General features: G+C 45.5%; 1 protein-coding gene across 1 annotated transcript in view; it reads right to left on the bottom strand.

Annotated features, from left to right (window-relative positions):
* The window catches only part of GAL (galanin and GMAP prepropeptide), a 438,263-nt gene that overhangs the window by 396,525 nt on the left and 18,648 nt on the right, over positions 1-23,090 (bottom strand). The window contains exon 2 of the mRNA XM_044269277.1: positions 13,247-13,301. Coding sequence (XP_044125212.1) covers positions 13,247-13,301 — 55 coding nt within the window. The remainder of the gene's footprint in view (positions 1-13,246; positions 13,302-23,090) is intronic.

Raw genomic sequence — 23,090 nt, 5'->3', positions numbered from 1 at the left:
GGCGGGCACCAAAGGCTTGGAGGATCGGGGGGCACGAGGACACCTTACCGATTTCAGGCTCTGATCTGCAGAGCGCAGATCAGAGCCTGAAACCGGCATTTTAACGCTGCCGCGATCCGATTGGTTAGTCTGCACAGACTAACCAGTCGGATCGATTGCCGGCAAGGGGCCACTCTGATTGGTCCCTTGCCGGCATTACTGCACTGTATGCTGTCCGTGACAGCAGCAGGGCAGGGGCAGAAGCTTTACTCCAAGCGCTTTGCAGCGCTTGGATTAAAGAGCTGCCAGAACGTATATATACGTGGTAGCTGCACGGGGTATGTGCAGCTATCACGTATATATACAGATTGCAGACGTGAAAGGGTTAATGTTGCCCCTATTGAGACTTATGCTTTGGACAAATTCAAATCATGGACTACACTCCCTTTATCGGTTATGGGCAGACTGAATCTTGTCAAAATGGTTCTTCTGCTCAAAGCACTGTACTTATTGGGACACGCATGCACCCCAGTTCCGAGGAGTTTCTTTGTACGTCTGCACTCAGCTATAGCGAGATTCGTCTGGGGTAAGGAAAGGAGGAAGTTAGCTCTTGATAATCTGCAGAGGGGTTGGCAGCAGGGAGGAGCGGCTATGCCAGATTTATTTTTGTATTTTTTAGCAGGACAGCTTAGATTCTTAATTACCTGGGTTGCGCAGACCCCCATGACGAATTCTGAATTTTACTTGAGGCATCATCTGGGTCTCTCAACTTTGTGGCCGGTCCTAGAAAATGTACAGTCAATACAGGGCCGACTATTACCTATACACAGGTTGGCTCACCAGGTCTGGAGAGCTGCCAAGCTCCAACAATACCAAGATCTTCCTGAGGAACAATCCGATGTTCCCACACCTGCAGCACTGTGAAGACTACGGCATCTTCACTTTAAGGGATCTGTATGAGAAGGGTGTCCTTTATTAATTCTCTCAGCTTCAGGAGAAGTTTGGGGGTGCTCCGGTCTCATTTTTTTTTTTAGGTACTTACAGCTCAGACATGCTCTCCAAGTTCAATTTCAGTGGGCCACGAAAACCATTTCCAAATATCCACTGATAGGCATACTGAGAACACAGGGGCCAAAGGGAATGATCTTGACCTTGTACACACATCTTCTAGACCAACCCCTGCTGGTGGAGACAAGGTGGAAAGAGAGAATGCCACAGCTTAGTGATGAGGAATGGGCTGAGGCTTTGTGTGCACCATCGACTGTATCGCCTTCTCTTAATAATAGGCTTACTCAAGTATTCATTCTCCACAGGAGTTATCTAACGCCTACCAGGTTGTGCAAAATGGGAATGCTAGACCACACGAGATGCCATAGATGTGCCCAAGTTAATGCGGATTTCTGGCATCTTATCTGGGACTGCCGGTATGTGAAACCCTTTTGGAGAAAAGTAGTGGATATATTATCTACTCTGATCACAGAGGTGATTCCCTGTTGCCCTAAAATCTGCCTTTTAGGGATAGTGGATAGTGACACCCGCTCCCTGTATGTTTGTACCTTCTTAAGAGAGTCCCTATTCCTGGCAAGGAAAGCTATAGCTTTGTGGTGGATGGCGGACAGACCGCCGACAATAGGCCAGTGGAAGGCGCTGGTGAATAAAATTTTGCCCTATGAAAAAGTGATGTATGTTAATAGGAAATGCCCTCAGAAATGTGAAAAAATATGGGGCTCTTGGTGCTCCTCACCAATCACTGCAATGCCACCCCACATGCACTCAGTGCAAACTACATAGTAATGCATGCTTCAGTATATCACGATGTATGTCGGGTGGGGGGGGTAGAAAAGAAAAAGTACTTTGCCAAGAATTGACACATGTTTTATTTTGGCTGCTTTTACTGTCCTCAAGATGGAACTGTATTGTATTGCATACCGACTGTATTGTACAACTTCATGGCGGTGTATGTATGATAATATGTATGATTCAAGATACTGGCATATGTATAAATGTACCAATTTTGGTTGCTATTCTCAATAAAACGAGTTAAAAAACAAACAAAAAAACAATGGCATGAGCCTCAGTAGAGGAATGCCCTCTCTGATGATATAAAAACGGCTTAACTTCCTGTAATAAATGAGTTCTGCTTTGATATTTGGTATCAGTGTGGTTCTTTCGTGCGCGATAAACTAACAGCTTGTAATTTGGAGAAGACAGTCAATAAGACAGCACAGCTTGTGTGCATCCAAAACAGATGGCGCCCAACTTGGGGCAAGGGTGAGACTTTGAAGTAGAACAGCCGCAGAAATCATCCACACGCGGGTTAGATGTACATGGGGGAGGAGACTTCAGCTCCAAAACAGGTAAGAAAAGTACTTATCTTACCTAATACACTTCTGTGCCTCCGCTCTGCATAGTGGGTGCGACGGCTGTCCACTTAGACAACTGACCACATAAGCCCTTGTCCCAAAAACCTGGTCAACCTTGCTATTGACTGTCTGTGGGTAAATAAGAGACTTCAGAGGATAAATTGGTATACTGTTATACATGTTCCGGCCTTAGACAGTCGATGAGTTAAAAATAAACTCTTCCTGCTAATGATTGACAACAGTCACATTGATAGTTGTGTTCCTATTAGCGATTGACGAAAGGTAGTGCCCCCATCATGTTGATAGATGTCTTCCTATCAATATTGACCTAGAGAGTCATATTAGTGGATGGTGTATATGTTGTAACGAAGCCTCGGAGAAAAAACTAAATATAAAAGGTGTTTGATGACCTTACAGAAATGTAAACTAGAGTTAGCCATTTCAGAGGCGGGCTGGCGCGTCATTAGCCAGCCCGCAGAAGTCTCTTTCCAGAAAGAGAGAACAGGTTATCAGTCACTGTCCCCGAACTTCAGGGATTTTGAGGTGTTTGGGTTAAATGTATATGCAAGAATTACTGTCATAGAACCCGTAGGAACTCTGCTGAGATAAAGAACAAACAGCTAGAAAATATGGAAAGCTGGGTACTTGTATGAAGGGAGACAGCAGGGGCTGCAGTTGTGAGTGGAGTGACGTCACAACATTGGAATGTGTGAAAGCGAGTACAATGTCTGCAATACTAAGATAACAAGGCAATGTTGTATAAGATTGAGGTACTGAGTGCGTGTATGGAGCTCCAGAAAATGTTATTTGTTATTGAGTTCAAAAACCTATGTTTTAATGTGTTAATGTATTGGAAATGTTTCTTTATGTCTGTTCTACCGTATGTTGAATGGTATCTCTGTTACTTGTTATGTCTGTGTGGACCAGAGATCTGACTGGGTGTGTTGCCAAATAGAAAACTGACTAGTAGAGGAAGATCACAAAGCCATGTTTACTGTGAGCAAAATAAGCTCTACTGATATGATGATGAGGTCAAATTAAGAGTTAAATCGAGTGGCTCAAGAAAGAAATCATCACAGCGACACAAGGAAGTGTGTGCACTGGCTTTAGCCAAAAAAGAGTGAAATTGTTACAAAGTTTCGACATTGAATTTAGAACATTCTATTCTAAATATTATGAAAAACAATGCAAGCATCAGCATGAAAATAATTAAGTATAAGAAGCAGGGTTGGACAGAAATATTTGATGAACAGACAAGTAATTATTTTTTACACACCACTACCACGCCCCCAGCAGCCATCTTGACTGAGGTAACTTCCTCACCAGCGGCCATCTTAACTCCTTCAACTGCCGGCCGACCTGGCGGACATTTTAACTGAAGGAACCTCCTCAACAGCAAACATCTTAACTAAGGTAACTTCCTGCCCAGCGGATACAGCTACAAGCATTAAAACATTACACATAGATCTAAGTAGCACCACATAGAGTACTCAACTCAGTAAGTGATGGATACACATATACCTATAATTAGTTATTATTTATAGTATTGTGTAATTAGAAGAAATACCTTAACTTCTATGTTTTTTTTAAAACTTTTCTAGGATTAACCACTTCAGCCCCGCTAGGTGAAACCCCCTTCATGACCAGGCCACTTTTTACACTTCGGCACTACACTCCTTTCACCATTTATCGCTCGGTCATGCAACTTACCACCCAAATGAATTTTACCTCCTTTTCTTCTCACTAATAGAGCTTTCATTTGGTGGTATTTTATTGCTGCTGACATTTTTACTTTTTTTGTTATTAATCAAAATGTAACGATTTTTTTGCAAAAAAATGACATTTTTCACTTTCAGCTGTGAAATTTTGCAAAAAAAACGACATCCATATATAAATTTTTCGCTAAATTTATAGTTCTACATGTCTTTGATAAAAAAAAAATGTTTGGGCAAAAAAAAAATGGTTTGGGTAAAAGTTATAGCATTTACAAACTATGGTACAAAAATGTGAATTTCCGCTTTTTGAAACGGCTCTGATTTTCTGAGCACCTGTCATGTTTCCTGAGGTTCTACAATGCCCAAACAGTAGAAAACCCCCACAAATGACCCCATTTCGGAAAGTAGACACCCTAAGGTATTCGCTGATGGGCATAGTGAGTTCATAGAACTTTTTATTTTTTGTCACAAGTTAGCGGAAAATGATGATGTTTTTTTCATTTTTTTTTTTTTCTTACAAAGTCTCATATTCCACTAACTTGCGACAAAAAATAAAAAATTCTAGGAACTCACCATGCCCCTCACAGAATACCTTGGGGTGTCTTCTTTCCAAAATGGGGTCACTTGTGGCGTAGTTATACTGCCCTGGCAATTTAGGGGCCCAAATGTGTGAGAAGAACTTTGCAATCAAAATGTGTAAGAAATGACCGGTGAAATCCGAAAGGTGCACTTTGGAATATGCGCCCCTTTGCCCACCTTGGCAGCAAAAAAGTGTCACACATCTGGTATCGCCGTACTCAGGAGAAGTTGGGGAATGTGTTTTGGGGTGTCATTTTACATATACCCATGCTGGGTGAGAGAAATATCTTGGCAAAAGATAACTTTTCCCATTTTTTTATACAAAGTTGGCATTTGACCAAGATATTTTTCTCACCCAGCATGGGTATATGTAAAATGACACCCCAAAACACATTCCCCAACTTTTCCTGAGTACGGCGATACCAGATGTGTCACACTTTTTTGCTGCCAAGGTGGGCAAAGGGGCACATATTCCAAAGTGCACCTTTCGGATTTTGCAGGGCATTTTTTACACATTTTGATTGCAAAGTTCTTCTCACACATTTGGGCCCCTAAATTGCCAGGGCAGTATAACTACGCCACAAGTGACCCCATTTTGGAAAGAAGACACCCTAAGGTATTCCGTGAGGGGCACTGCGAGTTCCTAGAATTTTTTATTTTTTGTCACAAGTTAGCGGAAAATGATGATTTTTTTTTTTTTCTCTTTTTTCCTTACAAAGTCTCATATTCCACTAACTTGCGACAAAAAATAAAAAATTCTAGGAACTCGCCATGCCCCTCACGGAATACCTTGGGGTGTCTTCTTTCCAAAATGGGGTCACTTGTGGCGTAGTTATACTGCCCTGGCAATTTAGGGGCCCAAATGTGTGAGAAGTACTTTGCAATCAAAATCTGTAAAAAATGACCGGTGAAATCCGAAAGGTGCACTTTGGAATATGTGCCCCTTTGCCCACCTTGGCATCAAAAAAGTGTGACACATCTGGTATCGCCGTACTCAGGAGAAGTTGGGGAATGTGTTTTGGGCTGTCATTTTACATATACCCATGCTGGGTGAGAGAAATATCTTGGCAAAAGACAACTTTTCCAATTTTTTTATACAAAGTTGGCATTTGACCAAGATATTTTTCTCACCCAGCATGGGTATATGTAAAATGACACCCCAAAACACATTGCCCAACTTCTCCTGAGTACGGCGATACCAGATGTGTCACACTTTTTTGCTGCCAAGGTGGGCAAAGGGGCACATATTCCAAAGTGCACCTTTCGGATTTTGCAGGGCATTTTTTACACATTTTGATTGCAAAGTACTTCTCACACATATGGGCCCCTAAATTGCCAGGGCAGTATAACTACGCCACAAGTGACCCCATTTTGGAAAGAAGACACCCCAAGGTATTCCGTGAGGGGCATGGCGAGTTCCTAGAATTTTTTATTTTTTGTCGCAAGTTAGTGGAATATGAGACTTTGTAAGGAAAAAAGAAAAAAAAAGAAAAATCATCATTTTCCGCTAAATTGTAAAAAAAAATAAAAAATTCTAGGAACTCGCCGTGCCCCCCACGGAATACCTTGGGGTGTCTTCTTTCCAAAATGGGGTCACTTGTGGCGTAGTTATACTGCCCTGGCAATTTAGGGGCCCAAATGTGTAAGAAGTACCTTGAAATCAAAATGTGTAAAAAATGGCCTGCGAAATCCGAAAGGTGCCCCTTTGCCCACCTTGGCTGCAAAAAAGTGTCACACATCTGGTATCGCCGTACTCAGGAGAAGTTGGGCAATGTGTTTTGGGGTGTCATTTTACATATACCCATGCTGGGTGAGAGAAATATCTTGGCAAAAGACAACTTTTCCCATTTTTTTATACAAAGTTGGCATTTGACCAAGATATTTATCTCACCCAGCATGGGTATATGTAAAATGACACCCCAAAACACATTCCCCAACTTCTCCTGAGTACGGCGATACCACATGTGTGACACTTTTTTGCAGCCTAGATGCGCAAAGGGCCCCAAATTCCTTTTAGGGGGGCATTTTTAGACATTTGGATCCCAGACTTCTTCTCACACTTTCGGGCCCCTAAAAAGCCAGGGCAGTATAAATACCCCACATGTGACCCCACTTTGGAAAGAAGACACCCCGAGGTATTCAATGAGGGGCATGGCGAGTTCCTAGAATTTTTATTTTTTTTGCATAAGTTAGCGGATATTGATTTTTTATTTTTTTTTTCTCACAAAGTCTCACTTTCCGCTAACTTAGGACAAAAATTTCAATCTTTCATGGACTCAATATGCCCCTCACGGAATACCTTGGGGTGTCTTCTTTCCGAAATGGGGTCACATGTGGGGTATTTATACTGCCCTGGCTTTTTAGGGGCCCTAAAGCGTGAGAAGAAGTCTGGAATATAAATGTCTAAAAAATTTTACGCATTTGGATTCCGTGAGGGGTATGGTGAGTTCATGTGAGATTTTATTTTTTGACACAAGTTAGTGGAATATGAGACTTTGTAAGAAAAAACAAAAACAAACAAAAAATGTCCGCTAACTTGTGCCAAAAAAAATGGCTGAATGGAGCCTTACCAGGGGGGGAGTGATCATTGACAGGGGGGTGATCAATGACAGGGGAGTGATCAATGACAGGGGGGTGATCATCCATATAGACTCCCTGATCACCCCCCTGTCATTGATCACCCCCCCTGTAAGGCTCCATTCAGACGTCCGCATGATTTTTACGGATCCATGGATACATGGATCGGATCCACAGAACGCATGCGGACGTCTGAATGGAGCCTTACAGGGGGGTTATCAATGACAGGGGGTGATCAGGGTAATCAGGGTGATCAGTCCTGTCACTGATCACCCCCCCTGTAAGGCTCCATTCAGACGTCCGCATGATTTTTTACGGATCCATGGATACATGGATCGGATCCACAGAACGCATGCGGACGTCTGAATGGAGCCTTACAGGGGGGTTATCAATGACAGGGGGTGATCAGGGTAATCAGGGTGATCACCCCCCTGTCACTGATCACCCCCCCTGTAAGGCTCCATTCAGACATCCGCATGATTTTTTACGGATCCATGGATACATGGATCGGATCCACAGAACGCATGCGGACGTCTGAATGGAGCCTTACAGGGGGGTTATCAATGACAGGGGGTGATCAGGGTAATCAGGGTGATCACCCCCCTGTCACTGATCACCCCCCCTGTAAGGCTCCATTCAGACATCCGCATGATTTTTTACGGATCCATGGATACATGGATCGGATCCACAGAACGCATGCGGACGTCTGAATGGAGCCTTACAGGGGGGTTATCAATGACAGGGGGTGATCAGGGTAATCACCCCCCTGTCACTGATCACCCCCCCTGTAAGGCTCCATTCAGACGTCCGCATGATTTTTTACGGATCCATGGATGGGATCCACAGAACGCATGCGGACGTCTGAATGGAGCCTTACAGGGGGGTTATCAATGACAGGGGGTGATCAGGGTAATCAGGGTGATCACCCCCCTGTCACTGATCACCCCCCCTGTAAGGCTCCATTCAGACATCCGCATGATTTTTTACGGATCCATGGATACATGGATCGGATCCACAGAACGCATGCGGACGTCTGAATGGAGCCTTACAGGGGGGTTATCAATGACAGGGGGTGATCAGGGTAATCAGGGTGATCACCCCCCTGTCACTGATCACCCCCCCTGTAAGGCTCCATTCAGACATCCGCATGATTTTTTACGGATACATGGATACATGGATCGGATCCACAGAACGCATGCGGACGTCTGAATGGAGCCTTACAGGGGGGTTATCAATGACAGGGGGTGATCAGGGTAATCAGGGTGATCACCCCCCTGTCACTGATCACCCCCCCTGTAAGGCTCCATTCAGACATCCGCATGATTTTTTACGGATCCATGGATACATGGATCGGATCCACAGAACGCATGCGGACGTCTGAATGGAGCCTTACAGGGGGGTTATCAATGACAGGGGGTGATCAGGGTAATCAGGGTGATCACCCCCCTGTCACTGATCACCCCCCCTGTAAGGCTCCATTCAGACGTCCGCATGATTTTTACGGATCCATGGATACATGGATCGGATCCGTAAAAATCATGCGGACGTCTGAATGGAGCCTGACAGGGGGGTGATCAATGACAGAGGGGTGATCAATGACAGGGGGTGATCAGGGAGTGTATATGGGTGATCACCCGCCTGTCATTGATCACCCCCCTGTAAGGCTCCATTCAGACGTCCGCATGATTTTTACGGATCCATGGATACATGGATCGGATCCGTAAAAATCATGCAGACGTCTGAACGGAGCCTGACAGGGGGGTGATCAATGACAGGGCGGTGATCAATGACAGGGGGGTGATCAGGGAGTTTATATGGGGTGATCAGGGGTTTATAAGGGGTTAATAAGTGACGGGGGGGGGGGGGTGTAGTGTAGTGTGGTGTTTGGTGGGACTGTACTGACCTACCTGAGTCCTCTGGTGGTCGATCCTAACAAAAGGGACCACCAGAGGACCAGGTAGGAGGTATATTAGACGCTGTTATGAAAACAGCGTCTAATATACCTGTTAGGGGTTAAAAAATTCGGATCTCCAGCCTGCCAGCGAGCGATCGCTGCTGGCAGGCTGGAGATCCACTCGCTTACCTTCCGTTCCTGTGAGCGCGCGCGCCTGTGTGCGCGCGTTCACAGGAAATCCCGGCCCTCGCGAGATGACGCGTATATGCGTGACTCTGCGCAGGGCTGCCACCTCCGGAACGCACATCTGCGTTAGGCGGTCCGGAGGTGGTTAAGTCAACACTTGGAGGCAACTCATCTCAATTCATAACAGGTTGTTATGGTTGGTCCAGATGTTCAGTGCAGGAGGAATTGGGTGAAGATGTTAGGTTAAGTCCTGCATTTGATACAAGGTCAAGTGAAGTACGCGGCCCTGGTTGTCCTGCCTATCCGATAAAATCTACTGAATCCAGAGTAGTGAGAAAAAGCATGTAGGGTGGCTGACAGTGATGAGCGGCAGGGGCAATATTCGAATTCGTAATATTTTGTAAATATTTGGGCGAATATTCGTCATATATTCGCAAATTCGAGAATTTGTGATCTCCAGTCATTATTTTCTTGATTGCAAAAAACGGCAATATGAAAATTTGCAATATGAAAATTTGCGATCAACACTACTCCTATAGGCAACTTTCCTATTAGTTGCTAGGGATGTTGCTAAGTGCCGACGTTCGTGATAAATTCACAATAAATTTGCGATTAGAATATTTATGAATACGAATATATAGCAGAATATTCTAAATATTTATAATTAAAATTCGCTATTCGAATATTCAAGCTCAACCGTAGTGGCTAAAAGATAGCAAGCTCATAGAACAGGCAGAAGTCTGATTGCTAGTAGCGAGGGAAATGTATAGAGGAGGTGTAGAGAGACAGAGAAAGTGGGAAGTATTATTATGAATGTTATCATGATAGTGTTAAATCACCTCCCCAAAAGAGAAAGGAAAAAGTAAGTCTGCCACCCTATAATGGTCATGGGGTATGGACCTGCAGAGTTTGCGGGACCCAGAACCCATATTGGAGAGATAGTTGTGCTGTGTGTGGTACTTCTCATTCACACCACATGAGATTATTGTATTCTGTGTGGACACCCATATTTTTAGGGATTGCTGGGGAGACTGTGAGGACAACACAAAAACAGGTGAGGAGGAAAAGTTAGACCAAGATTAGGAAATGGGCAATTCAGCATTGGCTGTGCCCTTAAACATTTTAGCAGATTCAAATCCGTCCTCAATGATATCCCTCAATCTGTGTGATAAAGAAGTAGTCCTGTTTTTGAATTATACTGGAGCAGCCAAGACAGTGTGCACAGCAAACATGCCCCCCCCCCCCCCCCCGACTTAAAGGGAACCTGTCATGTGAATATTTGATAATAATCTAACTAATTATATACAATCATTAACTACTAAAAAGTACCTTAGATATATACACACAAATATGCCGCATGCCACATGCTAATGAGCTGATTTGAGTCCAGCGTGATGTCATTGAGTCCAGCGTATATTTAATTCAGAGCTATAGCCACTCCCCTGCCCACCTGCTGCTGATTCATATGGAAAAAAACTGTCATTCAGCATCAGGTGGGCGGGGAGAGTCAGGAGTTCATGAATATTCATGACTCATCATTATCAGCTGGAGCTTTTCAATACAAGATGTTGGCAGATTGACTGGGTCAATTAAAGAAAGTGACCCAGCATTTTGCTAAGCGAATCAGTCACTTGTTTATGTTGTCCTTAGTTAGGACACCATAAAACTGGTGACAGGTTCCCTTTAATTTAAGTGGATGGCAAAGTAGTACATTCCCTTTTAACAGAACCCGTCCATGTTAGATTTGCTCCTAGCCAAGAAGTGCTTGCCCATTTGCTGGTCAGTGATACCGCCCCCTGTTGGCTCCTGGGTGCAGACTTGCTTGCAAAAGTATGTGCCAGCATCTCATACCAGGAGGATGGTACTGTGAAACTAACAGGTGCCCTCAATAACCAGGAGCTTTGTTGGCCGTTAATGATAAAACACCCTGGTCCATGTTTGTGTCAGTATTCCCAGAACATGAAAGGAAGCCCTGCTTGTGGGACTGCCAGACCATCTGTGGGCTACTGGACCCACAGATATTGGCAAGCTCCCAGTCCCCTCTGTGAAAGTGGAGATGAAAACTGGCTCCCCACTTCCCAGGAAGATGCAGTATCTTTTAAATATGGCACAGTCAGATGCCATATCTCAAACAGTCCCAGACTTTTTGAAAAAGGGTGTTATCAAGGAGCTTGTATCCCCTTCTAACACTATTTTGTACCCTGTGAAAAAGAAAAGTGAGAAGGGCAAACTCACCCAGTACCAGATGGTACATGACCTACGTGCTGTCAATAAAGCCACAGTTTTTAACACCCCCATTGTGCCCAATCCACACACCTTGTTGGCTCAGGTTACCTCTACCCACTCCACTGTGAGTGATTTGGCAAATGTTTTCTTTTTGGTACCACTACATTCAGACAGTTGGTATTTGTTTGCCGTCACACATGAGGGTAAACAGTATACCTGGGTAGTACAACCGCAGGGGGCCCAGAACTCGCCCAATATATATATACTGCAAGACAGGGTGTCTTATAAAGCCCAGAAACATGGCTGGTTGCACGTTTCTGGCTGATATCCAGGAGTGCACCACCAGAGTTAAGACGTGAGGTGGTATCTCTAGGAGAAATGTGGGGCAGACTGCAGCCATTCAAGCTGAATGCCACCAGTATTCATGTCTTGTGCTGTGCAGCCTGGATATTGTTCCAAGGCAGAGGGGGAGTGATTCTCCCTCTCCTCTGCACTGCTACTCTGCATGTTGAGCTGATGGTAGTGAGCATTGAACGCTGCTCAGCTACTTCTGCCTATCACCTCAGATAGTCTCCCAGCAGCTCACTGCTGCTGTAAGATAGGAGGAAGAAAGAGGGAGGTAGTGTTACTGGCCCTCTGGCCCCCATGAGTCAGCACTGCTATCCCCTTGGACTCCCGGACTGTCTATACCTAAAGTTCCTGGGAGACCGCCAGGATATGAAGCAGAGCTCAGGGGCCAACCTGGACATTAACTATGCAAGAAATATGACAATAACACCCCTAATTTATAGGAATACACCCATGTACTGTAGTACATGGGTGTATTCCTAAGGATGAGGGTGTTATAGTGACTTTTAAAACAAACACTGCCCAGGGTCTGTTCTATTATTGGCCTAAGTGTTTAAATGTGACTGTAGCAATACCCCTTTGTAGCAGAAGGGTTTCACTGCCAGAGATGTCCTTTTCCCAATGGTGAGAGGTGCTGCAGGAACTCCAGGGTCATCTGTGAGGGAAGCAGGAACAGCTCTTACAAGAGCTAGTGTACTGTGATATAGCGTTTTCCCCAATAAGAGACGAAAGTGAAGATGAACTGCTTTTATTAGTGCCACACTTGGCCTTAGATGCAAGTCCCAATACAAGGGAACCTCCGATCTGGACCTGATGGGGAACTGCGTGACAAACACACAGACCAATGGAAACAGGACACACAATCCATCCCCTCTGCCTGGGTGATAATTAGATCAGGGAGATAATTAGGTCAGATACAATTACCCAACACAATTGACAAAACACAATTACCAAATATAATTGGCTAACTTAATCACTCACAGGCAGAAAAAAAGGTTTTAAAGCCAAATACATTACAGGAGCCATATAGAAAAAGGAAACAGCGGGCATCCAATGAATAACCAGGTGGGCAAATAAATAGAGGTGAAATCCAAAAGGCAGAGAGTCTGTCACAGTGACTATAACCCCCCCCCCCCCTCATCCATAGGAATACAACAACATACTGCACATATTTTAGAACACCTTTTGGTTCAAGTTATTGTTTTCTTATTTTCCTCCTTTAAAACCTAGGTGTGTCTTATCATCAGGTACCTCTTATCATCAGGTACATATTAAGCAAAATATAAGGTATATAGGGGCAGTAAAAGTTCAGATTTTGTTAAAGCCTTTTATACATTTCAGTTCCAAATTACAAAATGTAAAGTGATTTTACTACTCACGTGGTCCTAGGAGATAACCAGCACTATTCAATGTCCAGCCACGTTTCTCTTTTTCCTGTGAAAACAAATATCAATTATCTAATGATGCCAGAGAGATTCACACAAATTGTTAGTAACTGTCATGCTTTATGGAAGATACAGTATTTCCATTATTTTAGCCATAACACATTTCTCGATATTGAAAAATTTCTACAAGGTGATAGCTAATCTCCATGTTGGTTTATTTGTCATTACTAGTGTTGATCACAAATATTTGAATTGCTAATTTTTATCGCAAATATCGGCACTTCGAGAATTTGCGAATATTTAGAATATAGTGATATATATTCTTAATTTCTAATATTCCAGATTTTTTTTTTTTAATCAGTACACATGATTAGGGATGAGCGAACCTGAACTGTATAGTTCGGGTTCGTACCGAATTTTGGGGTGTCCGTGACACGGGTTTGGTGTTCGTCGCTTTCTTGGCGCTTTTTGAAAGGCTGCTAAGTAGCCAATCAACAAGCATCATACTACTTGCCCCAAGAGGCCGTCACAGCCATGCCTAATATTGGGTTGAAATACAATTCCCAATTTAGCAATTTCCTAATTTAGTGGTTTCTGCTGTATCAGAGCTATTTTAAATCTATCCCTAAAAGGGTATATAAGATTCAAGGTGCACATAGGGTCATTCTGAATAACTTCACACACACGCTACTGTGCATTTCCAAGTCTAATTCTGTCAGTAAACGTATACCTGTCACCCAACGCCTAAATAATAGGCCTCAAATTTATATCCAGCTAAATCTGTCGTTACTGCTGTGGCTGGTCAAGTTATTTAGTGTCCGTCAAAGCACATTTTTTGTTCTGGGTTGAAATACAATTCCCAATTTACCAATTTCCTAATTTAGTGGTTTCTGCTGTATCAGAGCTATTTTAAATCTATCCCTAAAAGGGTATATAAGATTCAAGGTGCACATAGGGTCATTCTGAATAACTTCACACACACGCTACTGTGCATTTCCCAGTCTAATTCTGTCAGTAAACCTATACCTGTCACCCAGCGCCTAAATACTAGGCCTCAAATTTATATCCAGCTAAATCTGTTGTTACTGCTGTGGCTGGCCAAGTTAATTAGAGTCCGTCAAAGCACATTTTTTGCTCTGGGTTGAAGTACAATTCCCAATTTAGCAATTTCCTAATTTAGTGGTTTCTGCTGTATTAGAGCTATTTTAAATCTATCCCTAAACGGGTATATAAGATTCAAGGTGCACATAGGGTCATTCTGAATAACTTCACACACACGCTACTGTGCATTTCCAAGTCTAATTCTGTCAGTAAACCTATACCTGTCACCCAGCGCCTAAATAATAGGCCTCAAATTTATATCCAGCTAAATCTGTAGTTACTGCTCTGCCTGTATTAGTGTAATACGGTACCTAAATAGATAGCCAGATAGTGTTGGTTGTCTGTAAAAAAAGGCCCGAATTTGAATTCAATACATTGGGCCAAATAATATTTTTCTTATTGTGGTGAACGGTAACAATGAGGAAAACATCTAGTAAGGGACGCGGACATGGTCGTGGTGGTGTTAGTGGACCCTCTGGTGCTGGGAGAGGACGTGGCCGTTCTGCCATAGCCACACGTCCTAGTGTACCAACTACCTAAGGTCCCAGTAGCCGCCATAATTTACAGCGATATTTGGTGGGGCCCAATGCCGTTCTAAGGATGGTAAGGCCTGAGCAGGTACAGGCATTAGTCAATTGGGTGGCCGACAGTGGATCCAGCACGTTCACATTATCTCCCACCCAGTCTTCTGCAGAAAGCGCACAGATGGCGCCTGAAAACCAACCCCATCAGTCTGTCACATCACCCCCATGCATACCAGGGAAACTGTCTCAGCCTCAAGTTATGCAGCAGTCTCTTATGCTGTTTGACCGAGCCAACAGCGTAGCAAAAGAGGGAGCAGTGGACAAAAGCAGAACACCCGCCGCCAAGAGACTCCGCCTGCTACTGACCGCCGCCATCTGGGACCGAGCACCCCAAAGGCAGCTTCTTCAAACAATGTGCTGACGACAAGACCCGAGTGGTTTGCACGCTGTGCCATCAGAGCCTGAAGCGAGGCATTAACGTTCTGAACCTTAGCACAACCTGCATGACCAGGCACCTGCATGCAAAGCATGAACTGCAGTGGAGTAAACACCTTAAAAACAAGGAAGTCGCTCAGGCTCCCCCTGCTACCTCTTCTGTTGCTGCCGCCTCGGCCTCTTCTGCTGCTGCGGCCTCTTCCTCCGCCTCTGGAGGAACGTTGGCACCTGCCGCCCAGCAAACAGGGGATGTACCACCAACACCACCACCTCCGTCACCAAGCATCTCAACCATGTCACACGGCAGCGTTCAGCTCTCCATCTCACAAACATTTGAGAGAAAGCGTAAATTCCCACCTAGCCACCCTCGATCCCTGGCCCCGAATGCCAGCATTTCTAAAATACTGGCCTATGAAATGCTGTCATTTAGGCTGGTGGACACAGACAGCTTCAAACAGCTCATGTCGCTTGCTGTCCCACAGTATGTTGTTCCTAGCCGGCACTACTTCTCCAAGAGAGCCGTGCCTTCCATGCACAACCAAGTGTCCGATAAAATCAAGTGTGCAACTGTGCAACGCCATCTGTGGCAAGGTCCACCTAAACACAGATACGTGGACCAGTAAGCACGGCCAGGGACGCTATATCTCCCTAACTGCACACTGGGTAAATGTAGTGGCAGCTGGGCCCCAGGCGGAGAGCTGTTTGGCACACGTCCTTCCGCCGCCAAGGATCGCAGGGCAAGATTTTTTGCCTCCGGTTGCCACCTCCTCCTACTTAGCTTCCTCCTCCTCTTCTTCCACCTGCTCATCCAGTCAACCACACACCTTAACCACCAACTTCAGCACAGCTCGGGGTAAACGTCAGCAGGCCATTCTGAAACTCATATGTTTGGGGGACAGGCCCCACACCGCACAGGAGTTGTGGCGGGGTAAAGAACAACAGACCGACGAGTGGTTGCTGCCGGTGAGCCTCAAGCCCGGCCTGGTGGTGTGCGATAATGGGCGAAATCTCGTTGCAGCTCTGGGACTAGCCGGTTTGACGCACATCCCTTGCTTGGTGCATGTGCTGAATTTGGTGGTGCAGAAGTTCATTCACAACTACCCCAACATGTCAGAGCTGCTGCTTAAAGTGCGGGCCGTCTGTTCGCGCTTCCGGCGTTCACATCCTGCCGCTGCTCGCCTGTCTGCGCTACAGCGTAACTTCGGCCTTCCCGCTCACCGCCTCATATGCGACGTGCCCACCAGGTGGAACTCCACCTTGCACATGCTGGACAGACTGTGCGAGCAGCAGCAGGCCATAGTGGAGTTTCAGCTGCAGCACGCACGGGTCAATCGCACTACGGAACAGCACCACTTCACCACCAATGACTGGGCCTCCATGCGAGACCTGTGTGCCCTGTTGCGCTGTTTCGAGTACTCCACCAACATGGCCAGTGGCGATGACACTGTTATCAGCGTTACAATACCACTTCTATGTCTCCTTGAGAAAACACTTAGGGCGATGATGGAAGAGGAGGTGGCCCAGGAGAAGGAGGAAGAGGGGTCATTTTTAGCACTTTCAGGCCAGTCTCTTCGAAGTGAATCAGAGGGAGGTTTTTTGCAACAGCAGAGGTCAGGTACAAATGTGGCTAGCCAGGGCCCACTACTGGAGGACGAGGAGGACGAGGATGAGGAGGAGGTGGAGGAGGATGAGGATGAAGCATGGTCACAGCGGGGTGGCACCCAACGCCCATCACTGGTGCGTGGCTGGGGGGGAAAGGCAGGACGATGACGATACGCCTCCCACAGAGGACAGCTTGTCCTTACCCCTGGGCAGCCTGGCACACATGAGCGACTACATGCTGCGGTGCCTGCGCAACGACAGCAGAGTTGCCCACATTTTAACGTGTGCGGACTACTGGGTTGCCACCCTGCTGGATCCACGGTACAAAGACAATGTGCCCACCTTACTTCCTGCACTGGAGCGTGATAGGAAGATGCACGAGTACACGCGCACGTTGCTAGACGTGCTACTGAGAGCATTCCCAAATGTCACAGGGGAACAAGTGGAAGCCCAAGGCCAAGGCAGAGGAGGAGCAAGAGGTCGCCAAGGCAGCTGTGTCACGGCCAGCTCCTCTGAGGGCAGGGTTAGCATGGCAGAGATGTGGAAAAGTTTTGTCAACACGCCACAGCTAACTGCACCACCATCTGATACGCAACGTGTTAGCAGGAGGCAACATTTCACTAACATGGTAGAACAGTACGTGTGCACACCCCTCCACGTACTGACCGATGGTTCGGCCCCATTCAACTTCTGGGTCTCTAAATTGTCCACGTGGCCAGAGTTAGCCTTTTATGCCTTGGAGGTGCTGGCCTGCCCGGCGGCCAGCGTTTTGTCTGAACGTGTATTCAGCACGGCAGGGGGCGTCATTACAGACAAACGCAGCCGCCTGTCTACAGCCAATGTGGACAAGCTGACATTCATAAAAATGAACCAGGCATGGATCCCACAGGACCTGTCCATCCCTTGTGCAGATTAGACATTAACTACCTCCCCTTAACCATATATTATTGTACTCCAGGGCACTTCCTCATTCAATACTATTTTTATTTTACCATTATATTGCGAGGCTACCCAAAGTTGAATGAACCTCTCCTCTGTCTGGGTGCCGGGGCCTAAATATATGCCAATAGACTGTTCCAATGTTGGGTGACGTGAAGCCTGATTCTCTGCTATGACATGCAGACTAATTCTCTGCTGACATGAAGCCAGATTCTCTGTTACGGGACCTCTCTCCTCTGCCTGGGTGCTGGGCCTAAATATATGACAATGGACTGTTACAGTGGTGGCTGATGTGAAGCCTGATTCTCTGCTATGACATGCAGACTGATTCTCTGCTGACATGAAGCCAGATTTTCTGTTACGGGACCTCTCTCCTCTGCCTGGGTGCTGGGCCTAAATATATGACAATGGACTGTTGCAGTGGTGGCTGACGTGAAGCCTGATTCTCTGCTATGACATGCAGACTGATTCTCTGCTGACATGAAGCCAGATTCTCTGTTACGGGACCTCTCTCCTCTGCCTGGGTGCCTGGGCCTAAATATATGCCAATGGACTGTTCCAATGTTGGGTGACGTGAAGCCTGATTCTCTGCTATGACATGCAGACTGATTCTCTGCTGACTCGAAGCCAGATTCTCTGTTACGGGACCTCTCTCCTCTGCCTGGGTGCTGGGCCTAAATATATTCCATTGGACTGTTCCAATGTTGGGTGACGTGAAGCCTGATTCTCTGCTATGACATGCAGACTGATTCTCTGCTGACATGAAACCAGATTCTCTGTTATGGGGCCTCTCTCCTCTGCCTGGGTGCCTGGGCCTAAATATATGCCAATGGACTGTTCCAATGTTGGGTGACGTGAAGCCTGATTCTCTGCTATCACATGCAGACTGATTCTCTGCTGACATGAAGCCAGATTCTCTGTTACGGGACCTCTCTCCTCTGCCTGGGTGCTGGGCCTAAATATATGACAATGAACTGTTACAGTGGTGGTTGACGTGAAGCCTGATTCTCTGCTATGACATGCAGACTGATTCTCTGCTGACATTAAGCCAGATTCTCTGTTACGGGACCTCTCTCCTCTGCCTGGGTGCTGGGCCTAAATATATGACAATGGACTGTTGCAGTGGTGGCTGACGTGAAGCCTGATTCTCTGCTATGACATGCAGACTGATTCTCTGCTGACATGAAGCCAGATTCTCTGTTACGGGACCTCTCTCCTCTGCCTGGGTGCCTGGGCCTAAATATATGCCAATGGACTGTTCCAATGTTGGGTGACGTGAAGCCTGATTCTCTGCTATGACATGCAGACTGATTCTCTGCTGACTCGAAGCCAGATTCTCTGTTACGGGACCTCTCTCCTCTGCCTGGGTGCTGGGCCTAAATATATTCCATTGGACTGTTCCAATGTTGGGTGACGTGAAGCCTGATTCTCTGCTATGACATGCAGACTGATTCTCTGCTGACATGAAACCAGATTCTCTGTTATGGGGCCTCTCTCCTCTGCCTGGGTGCCTGGGCCTAAATATATGCCAATGGACTGTTCCAATGTTGGGTGACGTGAAGCCTGATTCTCTGCTATCACATGCAGACTGATTCTCTGCTGACATGAAGCCAGATTCTCTGTTACGGGACCTCTCTCCTCTGCCTGGGTGCTGGGCCTAAATATATGACAATGAACTGTTACAGTGGTGGTTGACGTGAAGCCTGATTCTCTGCTATGACATGCAGACTGATTCTCTGCTGACATTAAGCCAGATTCTCTGTTACGGGACCTCTCTCCTCTGCCTGGGTGCTGGGCCTAAATATATGACAATGGACTGTTACAGTGGTGGCTGACGTGAAGCCTGATTCTCTGCTATGGGACCTCTCTCCAATTGATATTGGTTAATTTTTATTTATTTTATTTTTATTTTTATTCATTTCCCTATCCACATTTGTTTGCAGGGGATTTACCTACATGTTGCTGCCTTTTGCAGCCTTCTAGCTCTTTCCTGAGCTGTTTTACAGCCTTTTTAGTGCCGAAAAGTTCGGGTCCCCATTGACTTGAATGGGGTTCGGGTTCGGGACGAAGTTCGGATCGGGTTCGGATCCCGAACCCGAACATTTCCGGGAAGTTTGGCCGAACTTCTCGAATCCGAACATCCAGGTGTCCGCTCAACTCTACACATGATCCCTCCCTGCTTATAGCTTGTGGGCCAATGAGAAGGCTGCAATATCTTTATCTTTATTTATATCTGACTTTAGGAGTAGTTGTAATTGTGAATTTCCGTAAAGCTGATTTTTAATCGCAAATTTTTCAATTGCCGATTTCTGCAATCAAGAAAATTATGATTAGAGATAACGACTTCTTGAATTCACAAATATATGGTGAATATTCATCCAAATATTTGCAAAATATCACAAATTTGAATGTTGCCCCTGCCACTCATCACTAGTCATTTCATTTTATATAGATGGATAGTTTAAGAATACAAGTGGGGTAACACCTCAAGTGAGAGATACATAAAGATATTCCCATGGGCAATACAGCTGAAGAACCGGGCATTGTTGTTTTGCTGCAGTCTCTATAAGAGTTACAGAGGTAACTGAGCTAAAATTTACTCTGATAGCACATGGCATAGTGTTATCTTGGTTATCTCATGACAAAAGACATTAAAAAACATTGAAACGTTATTTATCTTTTTCTTGCCATTATTTACTTAATGCGTGAACCACAACATTCACCCAGTGTGCCGTCAGGGAAATGTAGCGTCCCTGGCCAAATGCACTATTCTATATTTCCGAGGTAAAGTGGACCTTCCCAGTAACTGCGTTGGTCAGGGCAGGTGTGATGTTATGGGACACATGTTGGCTTGGTGTAAGGCGGGCACGGCACACCTTAAAAATAGTGGCAGCTGGGGACTGTGTAACACGGGACAGCAGCCGACATCAGGCTGCGGAAGGCCTCAGTGTCCACAAGCCTAAATGGCAACATTTCCAGGGACAGTAATTTGAAAAGCTGCTCTTTTAGTGCTATGGCCTGTGGGTGGTTGGCTGGGAATTTTTGCTTGCGTGGTAAGGACATGTGGATGCTATGCTGGGACACGGAAGTGGATGTGGTCACTGATGGTGCGTGCGAAGGTCCAGGTGCAGGGTGGAAGGCATCCGGGCCTGCACCTTCGACAGAGGATTGGCCAGCACATAGCATAGGGGAAGAGAAGGCAGTGGTGTGACCCGCAGACAAAGATTGTGGACCCAGGTGTTCGTCCCACTTATTACGGTGCTTGGATGCCATGTGGCGGATCATGCTGGTGGTGTCTCATCCTCTTCTTCAACCTCTTGAGACAGTAATTGTGGTTGACTCATTGGCAAATGTGTCTCATCATCATCCACCTCATTAAACACTAATTGCTCTTCCCCACCGTCATGTTCTTGTGACTGTGGATGCTCAAGAGGTTGGGAATCAGGGCACAAGATCTCATGTCCCTCTTCAAGCGTGCTTGGCGAGAGGGACAAATCAAGTAATGGCGATGAAAAGAGGTCCTCTGAATATCCGTGTCACAACTGAGGATGGGGGAACCCTCAGCCTTGCGATGTTAAACTTATGTGGAAGCTCACCTCCTACAGCGTCCCTAACTCTGACCCTGACTCCTAACTATACACTACGTGCAGAATTATTAGGCAAATGAGTATTTTGACCACATCATCCTCTTTATGCATGTTGTCTTACTCCAAGCTGTATAGGCTCGAAAGCCTACTACCAATTAAGCATATTAGGTGATGTGCATCTCTGTAATGAGAAGGGGTGTGGTCTAATGACATCAACACCCTATATCAGGTGTGCATAATTATTAGGCAACTTCCTTTCCTTTGGAAAAATGGGTCAAAAGAAGTACTTGACAGGCTCAGAAAAGTCAAAAATAGTGAGATATCTTGCAGAGGGATGCAGCACTCTTAAAATTGCAAAGCTTCTGAAGCGTGATCATCGAACAATCAAGCGTTTCATTCAAAATAGTCAACAGGGTCGCAAGAAGCGTGTGGAAAAACCAAGGCGCAAAATAACTGCCCATGAACTGAGAAAAGTCAAGCGTGCAGCTGCCAAGATGCCACTTGCCACCAGTTTGGCCATATTTCAGAGCTGCAACATCACTGGAGTGCCCAAAAGCACAAGGTGTGCAATACTCAGAGACATGGCCAAGGTAAGAAAGGCTGAAAGACGACCACCACTGAACAAGACACACAAGCTGAAACGTCAAGACTGGGCCAAGAAATATCTCAAGACTGATTTTTCTAAGGTTTTATGGACTGATGAAATGAAAGTGAGTCTTGATGGGCCAGATGGCTGGATTGGTAAAGGGCAGAGAGCTCCAGTCCGACTCAGACGCCAGCAAGGTGGAGGTGGAGTACTGGTTTGGGCTGGTATCATCAAAGATGAGCTTGTGGGGCCTTTTTGGGTTGAGGATGGAGTCAAGCTCAACTCCCAGTCCTACTGCCAGTTTCTGGAAGACACCTTCTTCAAGCAGTGGTACAGGAAGAAGTCTGCAAGGTAAGAAAAACATGATTTTCATGCAGGACAATGCTCCATCACACGCGTCCAAGTACTCCACAACGTGGCTGGCAAGAAAGGGTATAAAAGAAGAAAATCTAATGACATGGCCTCCTTGTTCACCTGATCTGAACCCCATTGAGAACCTGTGGTCCATCATCAAATGTGAGATTTACAAGGAGGGAAAACAATACTCCTCTCTGAACAGTGTCTGGGAGGCTGTGGTTGCTGCTGCACGCAATGTTGATGGTGAACAGATCAAAACACTGACAGAATCCATGGATGGCAGGCTTTTGAGTGTCCTTGCAAAGAAAGGTGGCTATATTGGTCACTGATTTGTTTTTGAATGTCAGAAATGTATATTTGTGAATGTTGAGATGTTATATTGGTTTCACTGGTAAAAATAAATAATTGAAATGGGTATATATTTGTTTTTTGTTAAGTTGCCTAATAATTATGTACAGTAATAGTCACCTGCACACACAGATATCCCCCTAAAATAGCTAAAACTAAAAACAAACTAAAAACTACTTCCAAAAATATTCAGCTTTGATATTAATGAGTTTTTTGGGTTCATTGAGAACATGGTTGTTGTTCAATAATAAAATTAATCCTCAAAAATACAACTTGCCTAATAATTCTGCACTCCCTGTATGAGCTAACCCAGATAGTAGGAGGGCTCATACTCAGGAACCTCGGGTCCCTACTAGCCC

This window comes from Bufo gargarizans, chromosome 10, assembly GCF_014858855.1.
Source record: "Bufo gargarizans isolate SCDJY-AF-19 chromosome 10, ASM1485885v1, whole genome shotgun sequence".
NCBI classification, from domain to species: domain Eukaryota; kingdom Metazoa; phylum Chordata; class Amphibia; order Anura; family Bufonidae; genus Bufo; species Bufo gargarizans.
This window is presented reverse-complemented; position numbering and strand designations above follow the sequence as displayed.